The sequence below is a fragment of the Cynara cardunculus genome, assembly GCF_001531365.2.
Source record: "Cynara cardunculus var. scolymus isolate 2C chromosome LG 15, CcrdV1, whole genome shotgun sequence".
In the NCBI taxonomy this organism is placed as follows: Eukaryota; Viridiplantae; Streptophyta; class Magnoliopsida; order Asterales; family Asteraceae; genus Cynara; species Cynara cardunculus.
The window spans coordinates 20,787,972-20,804,265 of NC_037542.1; the positions used below are offsets into that span (position 1 = coordinate 20,787,972).

A 16,294-nucleotide genomic window follows, 5' to 3' on the forward strand; every position below is an offset into this window, starting at 1 on the left:
TGATATTGTCACGACTTAAAATGCATAAACTATCACGTCATAAGACTTAGAACATCACAACCGTTGATCAAACCATCTTAGATACTATCATATACGAAATTCATACTTATCCAATTTAGAAAAATATAATATTATATAAACAAATTACGTAATAAATACTGAAAAAGAATAACAAAACAATTTCGAACCAATTAATTCATCATCATAGTATCCCAAACATTCAAATAATTGATAATTATCCTAGAAAATCAATTATTATTTTAATACTTATTCTACCATTAAATTAATAAATAAATGATAAAATATTAAATATTTAAGTTCGGTCCAGCAAAATTCATTATAAAAAAACTTAAGGCCCAATAACATAAATTCAACAATTAAAACAAATAGCCCAAGAACAATCCAATCCAATAGCCACCGGATCGGATGGGACTCAGTATGGGACTCCGGTCGTCCAATTCAATTGATATGCGGGTCGTCCCTGCCCCGTTTCCAGATCCGTTTCCTGACTCAGGTTCTGACCCTGAATCTCCAGTAGCCCTCTTTTCTCGATTTTCTTCAGTGATTTCGACTAAATTGGCTCCATTTTTAGTCGTTTTTCTTCGTTTCTTTTGCATAATTTCCTTAGTACAAACTAGTATTATGACGTGGCATTAATCCCAGTACTTGATAACGTTTGTTTAGATCAATTTTCGGATTTTTTACATTGTCCACCGCCGTGAACCATCGCGACAATGGTTTATGCTCGAAATCCACGGCGCACGACCACCAATTGACTTTAACACTTAGTCCACTCGAAACAAATTCAAAAAACGTATTCAATCACAAAAAAAATCATCAAGTTTGGTTAAGTATTTACCTCAATATCATTGAACTTCCCGTTGGATGAACCCTAGACAACGTTTCGGTCGATTTCCCTCGCAATTCTCTATCGATTTCCACAAATCAAAAGGGGTTCTTCTCGAAACTCAAAGAAGATTCATCTGCCTTTTAATCAAGTCCAAAACGATGCTACATCGGCACCAACCGTGCCTTAAATGCAGTTGCCGAAAACAGGGGGGTTGCGTCCCATTTCAAAGCTCTTGTAAATTGGCAAAACAGGCCCCTCCACTATTCACCTTACCCCTTTGCCCTAACTCTTCGAAAATACCATAAAATTTCACATAGCATTTTATAGTAAGTAATTATAAAAACCATATTTAATTAAATACACGAGAATCATGTGATATGTTAACTAATTTGTACGAATACGACTAATTAAAAGAATAACATAAAATAATTTAAAAATTATGATAATTATCATTTTGAATTGGAAAAATCTAGTTATATCTTTTAGATTTATTTATTTTTTTAATTTAATAAATTCATAATTATTTTATAAAATTTTATACAACTTTTTCTAGATATACTTTGAAAGAAATTCAAATTTTTCATCAAATATCACATGTAATATTTACAAGTATTTCGTAATCTTTTTCACTGTTTTTTTTTCTAATCCTTTGATCCATGTTTTAAATCACATGTGATAAACTTCATTTAATATATGATCTATTACATACCACATATGATGTATATGATCCACTATGTGAATTTTTGTACATATCACATATGATAATATGCGTCTGAATATAAATGACGTATCTTCACATGTGATAATATTTACATTAGAAAAAAATCTATAATAATCACATATAATTAACAAAAATATCTACGATTATTATATATGATTAATAAAAATGTCTACAATTATCACATATGAATTGATCGTAGATATCACATGAGATATTTGAAAAAAAAATTTGTAAAGTTATTTTATTAAAGGTGCATCTAATTTTTTTTATTAAAATTTGATTAAAAAAAGTTATTAATTAATTAAAACTAAATAAATAAATAAATCTAAAAGATATAATGCGATTTTTAAGAATTTATCTAATTTGAATGTTAGTTATCCTAATTTTCTAAAAAGGAAAATTGCACCAAAATGGAATCAACTTTCACATGATTCCTATTTTGGGGAACGAACTTTCAAAATCATCATTTTGGGGAACCAACTTTCATCTGATTCCTATTTTGGGGAACGAACTTTCAAAATCGTCATTTTGGGGAACCAACTTTCACCTGATTCCTATTTTGGGGAACGAACTTTCAAAATCGTCATTTTGGGGAACCAACTTTCATCTGATTCCTATTTTGGGGAACCAACTTTCAAAATCGTCATTTTGGGGAACCAACTTGCACCTAATTCCGATTTTGGGAAACCAACTTGCAAAATAATTATAGAAAAATGGGAAAATTACACCAAAATGGAACCAACTTTCACTTRATTTCTATTTTGRGGAACCAACTTTTAAAATCGTCATTTAGGGGTCTGTATCGAACTTTTTGTTTATTTAAGGGTCTGATTGATCTGTTGAACAGGTAACAGATAATTTAARGGTCTCTATCAAACTTTTGGTTGGATTTGCCAAATTTGATTTAAACTTTAATATTGACACAAATTGGTTAGATATAAAAATCTTGAATGTGATATTTAATATTTTTTTTATTGCATCAATTAATTTTTTTTATTAAATTGATTTTTTATTGCATTAGTAAAAAACAATTTTTATCGTGTTAATTTGGATTTTTTTCGAAAAATCTTCAATTTGATATCTGAATTTAAAAAAACGAGATTTGAAATGAAAAATAGATTTTATTGCGTTAATTTTTGAAAAGAAATGAATTTTAGTTATTTTCTATAATTATTTTGCAAGTTGGTTTCCCAAAATAGGAATCAGATGCAAGTTGGTTTCCCAAAATGACGATTTTGAAAGTTGGTTCCCCAAAATAAGAATCAGGTGCAAGTTGGTTTCCCAAAATGACGATTTTGAAAGTTGGTTCCCTAAAATAGGAATCAGGTCCAAGTTGGTTCCCCAAAATGACGATTTTGAAAGTTGGTTCCCCAAAATAGGAATCAGGTGAAAGTTGGTTCCCCAAAATAAAAATCAAATGAAAGTTGGTTCCCCAAAATGACGATTTTGAAAGTTGGTTCCTCAAAATAGGAATCAGGTGAAAGTTGGTTCCATTTTGGTGCAATTTTCCCTTTCTAAAATTATTTTTCATTTTCTATTTACAGTAATTTTTAATTAATAGATTGTGTAACTTATATTCCTTCTCGTAAATCAATCGTCTTCTCGTTTGAACTTMCCCCCCCMCMCMYAYAYAYAYAYAYAYATATATATATATATATATATATCAAATTAACAAAAAAATATGATTTTTTTTGTGTAATTTATTTCGCTCGAATTTTGTATGATTTTCATTTTCTTTTAAATAAAAAATGGAGGGCAAGATTTTTTTAATTTAAAAAAAATTGTAACCGCTCATTTAATCACATCCATTACGTCAATTACTTATAAAGTGTTTTCTATTTTTTTATTTTTTAGTTTTCCTCAACAATTCAATCTATACATATATGTTTGAATGTTCATATATAAACACAAACACAATAATATATGATGTAAGCATATATAGGCAAACATAAAAATGTACAAGGTACCCAATCAAATTCATTTATTTCAATATTATGTTTCACGCTTGCAAAATCTCTTAGTTTTTGTCTCTTCCACTAAAAAAACATGGTTAGTTTGTGTATGTCAATTCTAATTAAAAAAAGGGTATTTTGGTATTTTTATATTTTTAACAATGGACCCCATTCCTAGTTTTGAACCAAAATCTCCATATTTGCTGCAAGTAGGCTTGAACCCAAGACCTCCTACAAGAAGGCGCCAAACCAAGACCTTAGGCTACTCCCGACCTGGTGATCAATGAGGAGCAATCCTAATGTCTTATCGGTTAAGCTACTACCATTTGTTAAAAACAAAATCTTGCAAAGTAAACCCGATCTTTTGTTTTTTGTGATATATTTGTGAATAAATTGATATGATCATGTCAAAAAAATCTGTTTTGCTGAAAATACACTAGATACAGACTTTATATGGTATCATACTATAAATGTGTTATATATCAAACAAATCAAATAGATTCTAATTAACAATTGGCATCAAATTGTAAGATATGTCAAGCAAAATGAAGATGCAGAGCTAACCTTTAACCTCCACCTTCTACCCCAGCTTGGTGGTTTTGTTTCAAGTTATATCCAACATATGATAAATCAAAATCTGGTAATGTTAGCAGCAGCATTCCATTTCCATATCTATCACCAGACCTCTATTTGCATAATGAATATATCAATCAACAAATTACTCACCTTCACCTGGACGCCATTCACATGTGAATGGCTGAATGCCATGTCTGCCTGCAAATCCAGTGAAAATTGGCCCATTCCTTTCCTGCAAAATTGAGCTGAAAACTGGATGTTTTTTCTGAAATCTGAATAATTAGTAAACACCACATTTGCAAGAACCAACACCAGGGATTTGCAAATCAACAAGTTTTTAAAAGAAATCTGGAAAGTACATAGTTCGATTCTTTTATAGCAGAAACCAGGCTATACTTTACCCTACCACCAAATGGTAAAAGTAAGCCAATACCCTACTCATATGACATCTACCATCATAAGTAAAACTAATATATTACGCTAAAGGAAGATCTATCCACCCGCCATTAAGTCCTCTTCTTTCTCTTTCTTTGACTCTTCGTTGCAGTCTTCAATATCTCAGCTGGCTTTTCCTTCGCAGTTTCTGGAGTTCCTTCAGCATCCTCGTCCTCCTTTTCCATAGATTTTGGCTTGCTGGAGTCATTAGCATCAACTTTCTTGCCAGTCTGAGGGGTTTTGACCATGCATTTGTTGACCATCTTCCGATTCCCTTGCTTGTTCTTGTTAATGATTTCGGGTGTCTCCACATCATCCTCCTCTGATATTCCAGCTTCTTTGGAGTCGGCTGCCTGGACGGATTTAACACTACTTTTCTGAGGCTTAGACTTGATGCTGGTGTCCTTGGCTTTGCTATCGACTTTGCCTTCACCCTTGGAGCTACCAGCAGATTTTGCAGGACGACCACGACCTCTTGATTTGCTAGACAGAGAGTCCCCACCAGCTCTATTTACAGATCAGCATCGTCAAGTTTTATAACCATGATTGTAATGGGTATACAGAACTAGGATAAAGTTCAAGAAAAGGTAACACACCGTTTAGCTGAAACTTTTAACTTTTCTTCTGAAGCAGATGGTCCCGAGTCTATTCTTGATTTCTTCTTCTTGGGTCTGGAGCAGCACAGCCGGTTAGTTATAAGACACAATCAAGTTTAAGAAGCAGCACGAAACATCAAGGCAATAAGCAGGGAAGTTGCAACATAATCATATGACAAAGATAGATTTGATTAAGAAAGCACATAAAAGTAACTCCTACGTTTCAGCAAGATCATCGGTACTTTGAACTTCAGCAGCTTTCTCCTGTCAATTAAACTGCATCAGCACCAATAAAAATATCAAAGAGAGAGAATTTGTCACCAATCAACATAAAACTCACCTCTGTGTGTGCAGAAATACCTTGCACAATTTCCCATTTCTCCTTTTTAAGATTTAATATTTCTTCTTCATTGTCCTCATATAAGACCTGTTTATCAAAGCATATCAGTTGTAAACTACAGAGCAAACTCCCAGCACATGGACAAAGATGCATTGGTGGTGATAAGTGACAAACATTAACTTAAACTATTATACAGTAAGCATTAAAATGACCTTATGCTTGTATGTTTTAGAATCATAGGATTCGATGACACCGTCATAAAACCTGCAAGCAATGATGTAAATATCAGCAACATTACATGAAAATAAGAATACGTCAATGTACATCGGCAAACTCAATCTATAAATAAACTTTAAAATGATGTGTTGTTAACATAGGCTAGGTTGCAGTTTCTGGGTACTGATATCATGCACAAAGGGGGAGTGGGAGTCCAAAATCAACTCCCAAAAGAATAATATAACCACAAATGGGAGAGATTCTTAAAGAATGCTTTTTCTTGAGGAACTAAAAAGTAAGCAAGGCACTTACGTCTTATCTTCAGGCCACCAAACCTTAACCTTCAGACCAACCAGGCTATCATCATACTTAATAGTCTCGATTACCTGTGAAGAAATAATAGCCCACCCATTAGATGTTGATCCAAGGAGATAAGCTCAATAATAAGAAGTAAACAGTTAAATACTGGCATATTCAGAGGTATCGATTCTTTAACTATCTTCTGAGAAACAATCTAATTTTACAAAGCCAATTAGTTGTTTCCTCAAATAGACTTACATTTTGATATTCCAACAACAGCTAGGAAAGAAAATGAACTTATTTTAAACTGTTTTTAAGAAAATGATGCTTGCAGGCACAAGAGCACATGCTTGCACATCAGTTAAATCTTGCCCATTTCCACATACACACAATCAGTATGGGATAGCAACAGAAGTGTCAATGCCAAAAAATGCATGTAAAAAACAGAAAGTAATATATTTCAAGCTCAAAACAGAAATGGGAAAAAGATACCAAAGTAAAATACTAAGAAAAAAACAAGGGTACCAAAGATAGCACACATGAACCAAAAAAAAGAACATAGCTTCAACTTTCAAGCATGAGTTAGAACAGTCAACCCTCTGATATAATAAGCTTGTGATGAAGACAAAAACTAGTCAACCTGAAAGACAAGAGTCGAGTTTTGATTCCTTTTTTAAATATCTAAAAGTCATTCTCTGAGGAAGGAGTTAGAAATATTTACTTTTTTACCACTGGAGCGTTTTCGTTTTACAGTAGTCGTCAGGGCTTCTTCCAAGTTGCCTTCCCCTGTAGCTGTTTTCAGTGCAGACTGTAGAGTAACATCCATCCCCTTAGAATTGAAAAGGTAAATAGTTTTAGTTGATATTCTCAGTACTAGAAGTGCAACAAAGGGGGGGAAGAGATTAGTAAATATCTTACATCATCTTCAGACAAAGATTTTTCTTGCTCCTTCTCTTCAACACATTTACCATGTCCACGTTTCTTTCCAGATTTGTTCTTTGATGAAGATTTGACTAAGGCAGGACCGCTTGTGTTACCTTTTTTAGCAGACAACTTAAGTAGTTTGTCGTCTGAATCACTTCCCTCCTCTTTATTTGCAGTATTCCCACTAGGCTTAGTTATGATCTTCCTTTTCCGGCTATCTTTAGCAGACTGTCTTGGTGGTTTCGAATCAGAATCACATCCTTCCTCTTTTATAAGGGATGGTCTTGAAGGTTCACCCTCTGGATCCGCAGCATCCGTGCTCTTACCAGCCTCTTTGGGTTTCTTTGCCTCTGAATCTCCATCATCAATTTTCTTACCAGACAACTTATTCTTCTTTGCCACTGAGTCTCCGGCACCCACTTTCTTACCCCGCCTTCTTACAGTCCTTTTTACAGGCGTTGACTCTGAATCAACTGTATCCACTTTCTTACTTGATGTTTCCAGAAGTTCTATGTCTGGACCACTAGTAGCTTTTGCGTCTTCCAATGTGGCAACCTTAGGTGGATGTTTATCCTCCTTTGTAACCGGTGCCTTCTTTCGCCCGCGCTTTGGTGACTTCATATCTGAGTCACTCGTCCCTTCTGGTGCCTTCGCCAAAACAGGTTCCATCGAAACAATATCCATTGAAGATGCATCATCTCGACACAAACTCTTTTTCTTCGACCGGCCACCTTTCTTACGCCTCTTATATGGAAGGCTCACTTTCACTTGTTGAGGTAATACCTGCTTCTTTGACAACCCATCCTTCTTAACATGGCTCTCATCTGGAAGGCTGCTACTCTGGGATGGAGCATTTGCAACATAACTTTCTATTGGTTTTGGAACAGAAACTGGACTATCGGTCTTTTTCTCAATTTCTGAAGGAATGACCGCTCCTAAGGAAGACTCTCTACAAGGAGAACTACGAATGTCCTTGCTACTACTTTGATTGTTAGGTAGTTTCTCAGCTTCATTTCCATGACCATGAGAAGAATCAGAAGGTTTGGCTGCTTTCAATATGGTATCAGACTTCTTTCCTCTCCTGTTGGAAGTTTGTGCTGAATTTGATCCTACCATCGCCAGCTTCTCAGTAACTGAAGCATCAGTGTCTACCTTGCTGGTCAGATTAGAATCCGGATGATTGATGGCTTCCTCTAACTTCTTTGAGGACTCTTTATCAGCGGTACCTTCTTCATTTCCAGTAATCATTATTCCATTGCCCGTAACTGACTTCAAGGATCTGTTGGAGGTGGCATCAGCCTCTCCAAGAAAAGTCCCTTCTGCATTCCCTCTAACCGCCTACATGAGAATCGTTTTCCAACTTGTTAATATAATTTAGTCGCATCCAGAACATACAAAATGTTCTCGTCAGAGAAGGACCAAGTCTACCGATAACAAATAATCAAAAATGGCAAATATCATACCTGAGCTGCATTGTCTGATGATGCTGTTGTAAGCTTGCTCTCATCAGCCTGTAGCATGGCATACACAGAGTATATTAAATACATTGGAAGGGGAGTAACATGTCTAGAACAGATAATACTTGGTGAGTAAAATTAATTAAACTTTTGAAGATATAATCATAATATAGAAAAAGAAATTATAAAGAACGAAAAAATGAAAACAATAAGGGAAACACTAGATAGCATGACATGCCTGTGGTGCCTCGTTGGAAGATACCTTCGCCAATTTATTATCACTAGTCTGAAATAAAAGAGTAAAATATGATGCCATCAATACAATTAATTCAAGAAGCAAGGAAGACGTAAGGATAATGGAACGTTTATTAGTTCCTTAAGACAAGCATGCAGAAGACAACCAGAATGGAATAAGATAGCTTTTGAAATTATACCAGCCGCTGCACTGAAGCATTCTCATCATTATGCTCAACAACATCAGTCGTCCCTTCGCAGATAGAAGCCAACACTTGACTGTAGTTATCTAATGAATCACCCAAAATTCTCAATGTCTCAATCAGGTAAGGCTTAAGCTTATCTGCAGACTTCTGAAGAACTGCTTCCCCCAATTTTCGTGCTACCGGTAGAACTCCCTATATATAAAGGAAAGTAATCGGTTACAAAAAAATGACAAAACAAGAAAAGTAATTCATGTGAATATCAGTCAAGTTACAAATTACAATCAACCTCTTACCTCAGTGTTGTTTTTAATGCTAGCCAATAGTGGTTTGAGCATATAAATTGAAATGTCTTCGCTTTCTTCCAAAACAAGGACCATAATATTCATCATCCATGTAAATATGCTACCAAGATGATGGTCCCTGAAAATGAAAAAAGATGCAATTTACCTTATGAGGGAACATAGAAAGCATGACTATCTAAACTCAAGCAGAAAGAGAAACAAAAAGATGGCTAAATCAACTCGCTGATCTAAAACACACATGATACCAAAAACGCACTAGAACATTAATTGTTCATACCAAGAATGAGCATCTAGAATACTTGATGAATAAAAGAGCATCTGAGGATTTCTTTAGTGGATACTATATCGTTAGTGCATCACGTATCAAACAAAAAATGAAGCAGCAAGAAATAAATCTATAGAACTCTCTCTATAAAAAACATACCTTACTGATTTTAGGAAGTGCTCAAACATCTCAACAATCAGCACATTGCATTCAAGATCAAGCAAGATAACACATGATCTGACTTTGTATAGCGTTTCGAGAATTGAGGACTTCTTTTCATAAGACCGGCTGGAGGTGTCCGATAAATTCTCCAAGGAAGAAACAATCAACCGGAAGACATCCTGTGGGTATAAATAAGATAAAGCATTAAAGCTACTGAATGGTGGTTAGAAAAGAACATTATGAGACAGTCTAACGATTGATCTGTTGTACCTTCATTTCTTCATCACTGTACGGGGCATCAGGCGCTGTAACTCTTGTTATTTCACTGAGGCAGGCAGCCACTGCAATTTTCACATCCACATTTGAATGTCTTAAGAGACTTCCCTCAACCAATGCCTTCATTGATGGATGGAGTGCTGCTAGCATTATAGCATTAGGTGACTGATCCACCTTTGATAGAAGTTTCTCTGTTTGCTGTAGCACCCAACAAAAAAACCAATTAGACCAACAAAATTCTAGGTCTAAAATTTCATTAAGCACTGACAATAAACTATCGGCGTACGTTGTTTAGCACGTGAAATTCATCAATGATGGTATGTGTAAAAGTTGCATGTGTTTCCTAAGAAGGGTGTGGTTGATGACTATTAATAACAAGTGTCGATCTTCATAAATATCTTTTGAGCACCAATAAGATTCTGTCATTCACTCTTATGCATCAATTGCAAATTTGTGATATACAACTAGCTTATTGTAGGTTATCAATCTTTTTTTAGTTAGGAAAATAGATAAGCTTTATGATTACCAGCTAATGGTTATGTCGTTATAGGAGACGAAAGCATCTTAACTTTCTTAATAGATGGTCAACACATAAATCCAAGTAGCGGGCATTTAAAGGGAAAACCATACTGGCAACTAAAACAAAAGGAGAAACGGAGTAAACAGTTTCTTCCTCCCACATGAAAAAAATCCCTCCCAAAAACCCTAACCATTGTCCACATTATCTATCTTCTTCATGCTTGAATTTGCAAGTAACTATTGAGTATTCATTTTACAACTTCCTATTACAAATCCATCATTAGGGATAACTATGGTAAGGCATGCATGGCCTTTGAATTCCTCTAAGATCTTGCAAATACCGCATACCCGCCTTATTAGTTTTCATAATTACAAGATTGATGTTATTATGCAATTCCATAAGACACATTTCATACCATCTATTTCCACATAGAGTTTGTTTATCTTAATACATTCATGTTCTATTTGATAGATAATGTATCTTAGATTACCCACACTCCTGTCCTGGTCCTGGTTCTGCAACCAGAGTAGAAGAATGAACCAAACAGATATTGTTTAACCATTTTCTAGAACTTGAGAAAGTCTCCATCTAGTTTGTTCAGTCATGACTTAAAGACTAGTTATTAGACATTGTGTTCTCAACATCCCTGCAGATTACAACCTCATGTAGTCATGTTGACCATCATAAATAAGGCAATCATAAGCAACTGCTACCCCCACTACCCTGAGGTGAAACCGCAGATTTCATATGGGATTTTTCCGCTATGTACTGCAACTCTCTTATGAGCAGTAGGAGAAATCAACTATTTTCAAAATTCTAGCCTAAATTATAGTACTTCCGTTCTTCAAAGTAGCATTAAGGTAAAATCACAAATGTAGCAATGTCCCGTGACGATTATGGAAGACCTACAACGAAAACGTTCCTAGAACACACAATCCGCATAATCATGCAAAATTAAGATAATATCTAATATCAACTCACCATGTACTACCAAATTGGTGGTATAAGTGGTAAGCAAACAACATGAAATATTGAAAAGAACAGTTAAATTTCAACCTACCCAACAAGCCTCTACGAAAAAAGCAATAGGAACAAATCACTAACACGAACAAACTTGCAGAAAGTTCAAAATTGAGGGCTTACATCAAGAATATGGAGAAGGTCGTCATCGGAAGCCGGAGGATCGGAGAGCAGCTTCCCTGCTTCCCTGAGTTGTTGCGCTAGCTGAAGCTCAACATCTGTCGTAACCATTTTAAATTTCTCTCACTCTCTTTACACTTGTCCTCGCACAAAAAGTAGTATGTTCGACCTCAGTCTCCTGATACCATTAAAAGCCCTAACCAACTCACCTAAGCACACAAGAACCAAACCCCACGGAATACTAAGTAAGAAGAGCTTGAATTCTTCAAGGGAATTCTTCAAAAGCTCAAGAACCCCTAAAAAATCTAGCACGATTCTCACCTAGAACAGAAAAAGCAGTTGCTTTTCCACTAAAAGAAACTAGAAAAGCATTCTATAGAGAGTTGATCATGGCTATGTAGACAGTAAAGGGGGGAATTAGGGCTTGTTTATGTGAACATCAGCAGGGAGGGGGGGAACTTGAGGAATTCTGAGGAACAACTGTGCGTGTTTGGTTCTTCTCAAGGGCTATTTATATGAAAAGGAATATGAGGCCCTTCTTTGCAATTTTCCAAAGTTTTGATAAATCTCTTTTTTTTTTGCCAACTTTTGCAACTTTTTACATCAAAAAAATGGGATCACGAAGATTTATCCATATATAATTTTTATTAAACAATGTTTATTTTGTTACTAAGGGGTTATTTGTTTACCTCTTAATAATTTTATTAAGAGGCAACTTTTGAATCATTAAAAGGTGAATCTTGTTTGACAAAAACAAAGTTTGTCTCTTAATGATTCTAAAACTCTCTAAATGGTTTTGTATCATGGGTCTTTCTTAACCATTAAATGACCTAATTTCATCGTAAACAATTACCAAATAATTGTATTTTATTTTACACTATATCATAAGACTCTCTTAATCATTATGACTACTTAATCATTCTGCACAAAATCATTCAGCAACTGTCAAACTCTTCCTACTAACTAAGACTCATCTAATATCGGGGTCTATCCATCCACTAACTAATACTTATGTCCTTCTTTGCAATTTTACATATAAAAATTATCGTAATAAATAAATATTACGTAATTGTGTAGTACTCATATAATTTTAATATAATTTATTTGGAAATCTTATTTAAATATTTTCCATTTATGGAAGTAAAATTAAGTATTTTCTATTTTTAATTAAATTTAAAAATAATCTAAAACGGGTATTGAATGCTATATCAGGAATCCAGCGAGGGACTCAGGTGTGAACAGTAGGATACGTTTTGGATTGTACTAAAATTCAAAATTTTAAGTCCGCCAATAAGATGACAGTTTTCTGTTGACCTCTTTTAAACCTTTTACTTAGATGTTTTTTACACTTTTACCCCCTTACCTTCTAACAGATTAATTTTAATTACCCTACTTGCAAATTGCAATTGACCCAAATAATTTTTCCAAGATTTATCATCCGATGTTTTTACACAACTTATTAAGGATTACAAGGCAGTGGAAAGATAGTCGGTGGATGTAAACATGTACGTTGTCGTATAGAAATATTTGATCATTTGGAACTTAACGTGGTTGTTTTGATGAACACATATTACTTCTATTCGAGATAAAATACTGATATTTGCAGCAATATTAACATTGTTGCCATCATGGTACAAAAAAGAACTGGTAAAAGATATCACCAAGATTTTAAGTAATGGGAACTGAAATTTAAGTTTTCTTGAGTCAACGAGAATGAGAGGATAGGAACATTTCCTTGGTCTCTATTAATCTCAGGAATAAGGGTTTCATATTTTGTATATATTATACTTTCAGTATTTGTGGAATAGCGGTTGAGGACTTTCGTGGTGGATGTGGATAGAAGGAAGTTCGTCTTATTTGTCTTTTGCTTTATTTTCTTTTATTGTATCGGCACCTATTGTTTTGTTAACATGAATTCAACTTTCCTAAATGACAGAACCCTAATGTTGGTCTGTAGGAATCGTAGTGTTGTGATGATTTCATAAAGTGAGATATTATGGTTAGATACGATATCTAAGAATAGATGAAGTACATTTGGTGTTTGCGGTATTAGATGGTGTAGTGTGAGAGTATATCAGTTATTTTGTATTTTTTTTTTATTTAATAGTTATTTTGTATGACACATGTTGAATCCACATGTTTCATCATACATTTATTTTCAAAGTCGAATATGTGTTTCCCAACCTAGCGACTCCATCTAATCCCATTGATAAGGACGTATTAATCAATAGGCTAACAAACGTTATGTTACTTCATATTATATCGATAAGGTACGAGTTTCAACATTGCTTTAAAAATTAACACTATCTTCGTCAAAACAATTTTTTGAAGTTGTTTTTCTATAGAGGTGGAAAAAATGGTTAAGTGGTCGTTATCCCAAAGAAATGTTAAGGTGGTGAATGGTGGTCACATGCACAACAGGCCTTGAACAACAGTGCATGCCTTAAAATCGGATATATTTATGAAAAACTTTTATTATAACATCAAAATACGTCAATTCAATATGTATGTGTGTGTGTATATATATCGATCATCAATAGTTAAATTAATGAAGATTAAATATAAGTATCCACCAATACGTACGAATGATATACTGATCTATTGCAAGTTTGAAGTTCATTAATTGTATTTTATTGATCTCAGACATACATATAAGTGTGCTTAGTTTTGGTCATGCCCTTGCATTAATCAAGACCTGATAGAATTTGTGGATTTGATAATCATGTATGTAACCCTAGTTAGATGTTAGCAATCTATTAAGGGTGTTCATTGATGAAACTGTAGTCTTCTTGTGAAAGAACACGCAGACGGCGAAACATCTATATCGTGTTCTATATATAGAAAATATGTCATTGAGATACAAGTCATGAGCTAAGTTTCAAGATTGATCAATTTCATACATCATGTAGTCAACAACAGATGAAGTACATAGATTGATCAAACAAACAGCATCATGGAATACATGGTTAGAGAATGAAAACCCCTACGGAAGTTACTAACTTTATAGGGTTGTCTGGTTTTTGAAGTAGACTTGTTCATAATTGTCTTACAATCGTCGTCCTCCATCAGAGTTGACAAGAAAGTCCTCAAAGTACCTGGCCAATGGTGATGAATGGATATGTAGAATCTAAAATAAAGAATTAACTTGCGTTTAAAAATCTACCAAGTCAATGTACTAACAACAATGTAAGGTGATGTGATGCATCAAATTTTTAGTTGAAGATGCATGTTGAATACAAACGAATTGTAAAACAAGCATTCGTATTTCATCCTTGAAAATGTGTCAAAGTGTCGATCAATATGCAATTTCCAAATGACTCTTTAGAAATGAATAAATGCAACTACACACAATTGACTTATAAACATTCTAATAAAAGCAAAATGATATACATCTGTAAAGAAAATTTCCCAAAACATAAATTATTTCAAAGTCAAAACCTGTCAAAAATGAAACATTTTGCAAAAGGAAGCCGACCTTCGGCAACCTCCAATGAATTTTGCGGTTTGCTCGTTTTCTGCCATTATATGTAGGGTTACTCAATGGTGAATGATTTTCTAGAGTTATCGAATCTGGATATTACAACAGGATGTTGATCAGCATGCAGGGTAAATAGGTAAGAACCGTGGAATGTCATGTTGTCATCTTTGTAACTCTTACGGGATGTTTTGCTTCACATAATGTTTTTACAATCAATGGAATTTGTCAAAAAAAATTGAATCTAAAAAGAACTTGAATGAAATATTATCAAATTTGACTAAGTTTTTGATTGACATGAAATAGAATTAATGTAATTTTTCAAATGAATTGAAATCTGTATGTTTAGCTTATGCAAAATGTAGCTATGAATTGGAATTACATAATGAAATATGATCAAAACAAAATTCTTTAAATTTGTTTTATGTATTTTTTAAAATTATATCATAATCATAATTAATAATAAAATCACCCTATAATGTGAAAAACATGTAAATTACATTTTACTAAATCAAGTATAACTTATAGATATTATACACATAAGTTAAATATTTTTGTGAGAATGCGAAAAGTTTTAACATCATATACGATCACACTTATTTGAGTTTGTTTATTTATATATGATTAAACATTTATGTATTGTCAAAGTAACGTGTGTTTAATCACATATGATTAAAACTTGTGCATTATGCGTGTAATCGTATATGATACTGAAACTTCTCGCTTTTTTATAAAACATTTACTTTCTCGTTTGAACAAGCCCCTATATATATATATAATTTTATATATCATACAGATCATAAATAGCTTTGAGTAGCATTTTAATCGGCTCTTCAACGATCCTTTCTATAGGTAGAACTATTATGAGCACACAAACATCGACCCTTATAGATATGTATATCATATAATAATATATGCAAAATCATAAGTAAATCATGAATATATATATATATATATATAGAGAGAGAGAGAGAGAGAGAGAGTTAAGTTCATGTGAGACCGACCCGTTTACACGAGACCCCTAATACCATTTTTTTGTACTTGAAACTTCACAACAAAACGCTGTGAAGGTGGAAAAAAAACTAAATCTTCACAGCAAAAACATTATGAAAAAAAAAGATTAGGAAAGTATGAGGGAAATAAAAACTCTGTCTTTTCAAGTTTTTTAAAAAATGAAAGAAAAATAATGTTGTTTTCCTTTCAAAACTTCCCTCTGGATATAGAAGGAAAAGAGAGGAAAGAAAAGGAAATAATTTATAAAAATTAAAAATATTTATAAAATTATATATATATATATATATATATCAGTTACATTTCATTATAAAATATATAAGGATATATTTACAA

The 16,294-nt window shown here is 33.5% G+C and overlaps 1 protein-coding gene and 1 long non-coding RNA gene across 5 annotated transcripts; both read right to left on the minus strand.

Annotated features, from left to right (window-relative positions):
- Positions 1 to 305: 305 nt before the first annotated feature.
- LOC112527838 lies at positions 306 to 1,127 on the minus strand. Its single transcript, XR_003070783.1, has 2 exons — positions 860 to 1,127; positions 306 to 634 (listed from the first exon to the last, which is right to left on the minus strand). It is a non-coding gene; the product is annotated as an uncharacterized LOC112527838 (long non-coding RNA).
- A 3,293-nt stretch (positions 1,128 to 4,420) lies between these two features.
- On the minus strand, positions 4,421 to 11,901 carry LOC112528726 (microtubule-associated protein futsch-like). Of its 4 annotated transcripts, XM_025139758.1 has the most exons (17): positions 11,794 to 11,901; positions 11,476 to 11,681; positions 9,807 to 10,010; positions 9,534 to 9,715; positions 9,387 to 9,437; positions 9,101 to 9,227; positions 8,802 to 8,999; positions 8,606 to 8,653; positions 8,374 to 8,421; positions 6,905 to 8,248; positions 6,708 to 6,815; positions 5,999 to 6,072; positions 5,683 to 5,734; positions 5,471 to 5,557; positions 5,351 to 5,394; positions 5,131 to 5,205; positions 4,421 to 5,041 (listed from the first exon to the last, which is right to left on the minus strand). In XM_025139758.1, the coding sequence occupies exons 2-17, from the start codon at positions 11,581 to 11,583 to the stop codon at positions 4,606 to 4,608; spliced, it is 3,186 nt and encodes a 1,061-aa protein (XP_024995526.1). In that variant the 5' UTR covers positions 11,584 to 11,681; positions 11,794 to 11,901; the 3' UTR covers positions 4,421 to 4,605. The 4 variants fall into 4 exon arrangements, 3 of the variants coding, with proteins under 3 accessions (XP_024995526.1, XP_024995525.1, XP_024995527.1); XM_025139757.1 differs by having other exon boundaries at positions 11,476 to 11,901; XM_025139759.1 differs by lacking the exon at positions 9,387 to 9,437 and having other exon boundaries at positions 11,476 to 11,901.
- Positions 11,902 to 16,294: the final 4,393 nt, after the last annotated feature.

Coding starts and splice junctions, on each gene's coding strand:
- LOC112528726 (XM_025139758.1), bottom strand. CDS start 11,583: ATGGTTACGACAGATGTTGAGCTTCAGCTAGCGCAACAACTCAGGGAA. Junction 9,228..9,386: donor ATTCTAGATGCTCATTCTTG/GTATGAACAATT, acceptor TTTCATTTTCAG/GGACCATCATCTTGGTAGCA. Junction 5,395..5,470: donor GTATTTCTGCACACACAGAG/GTGAGTTTTATG, acceptor TTTAATTGACAG/GAGAAAGCTGCTGAAGTTCA.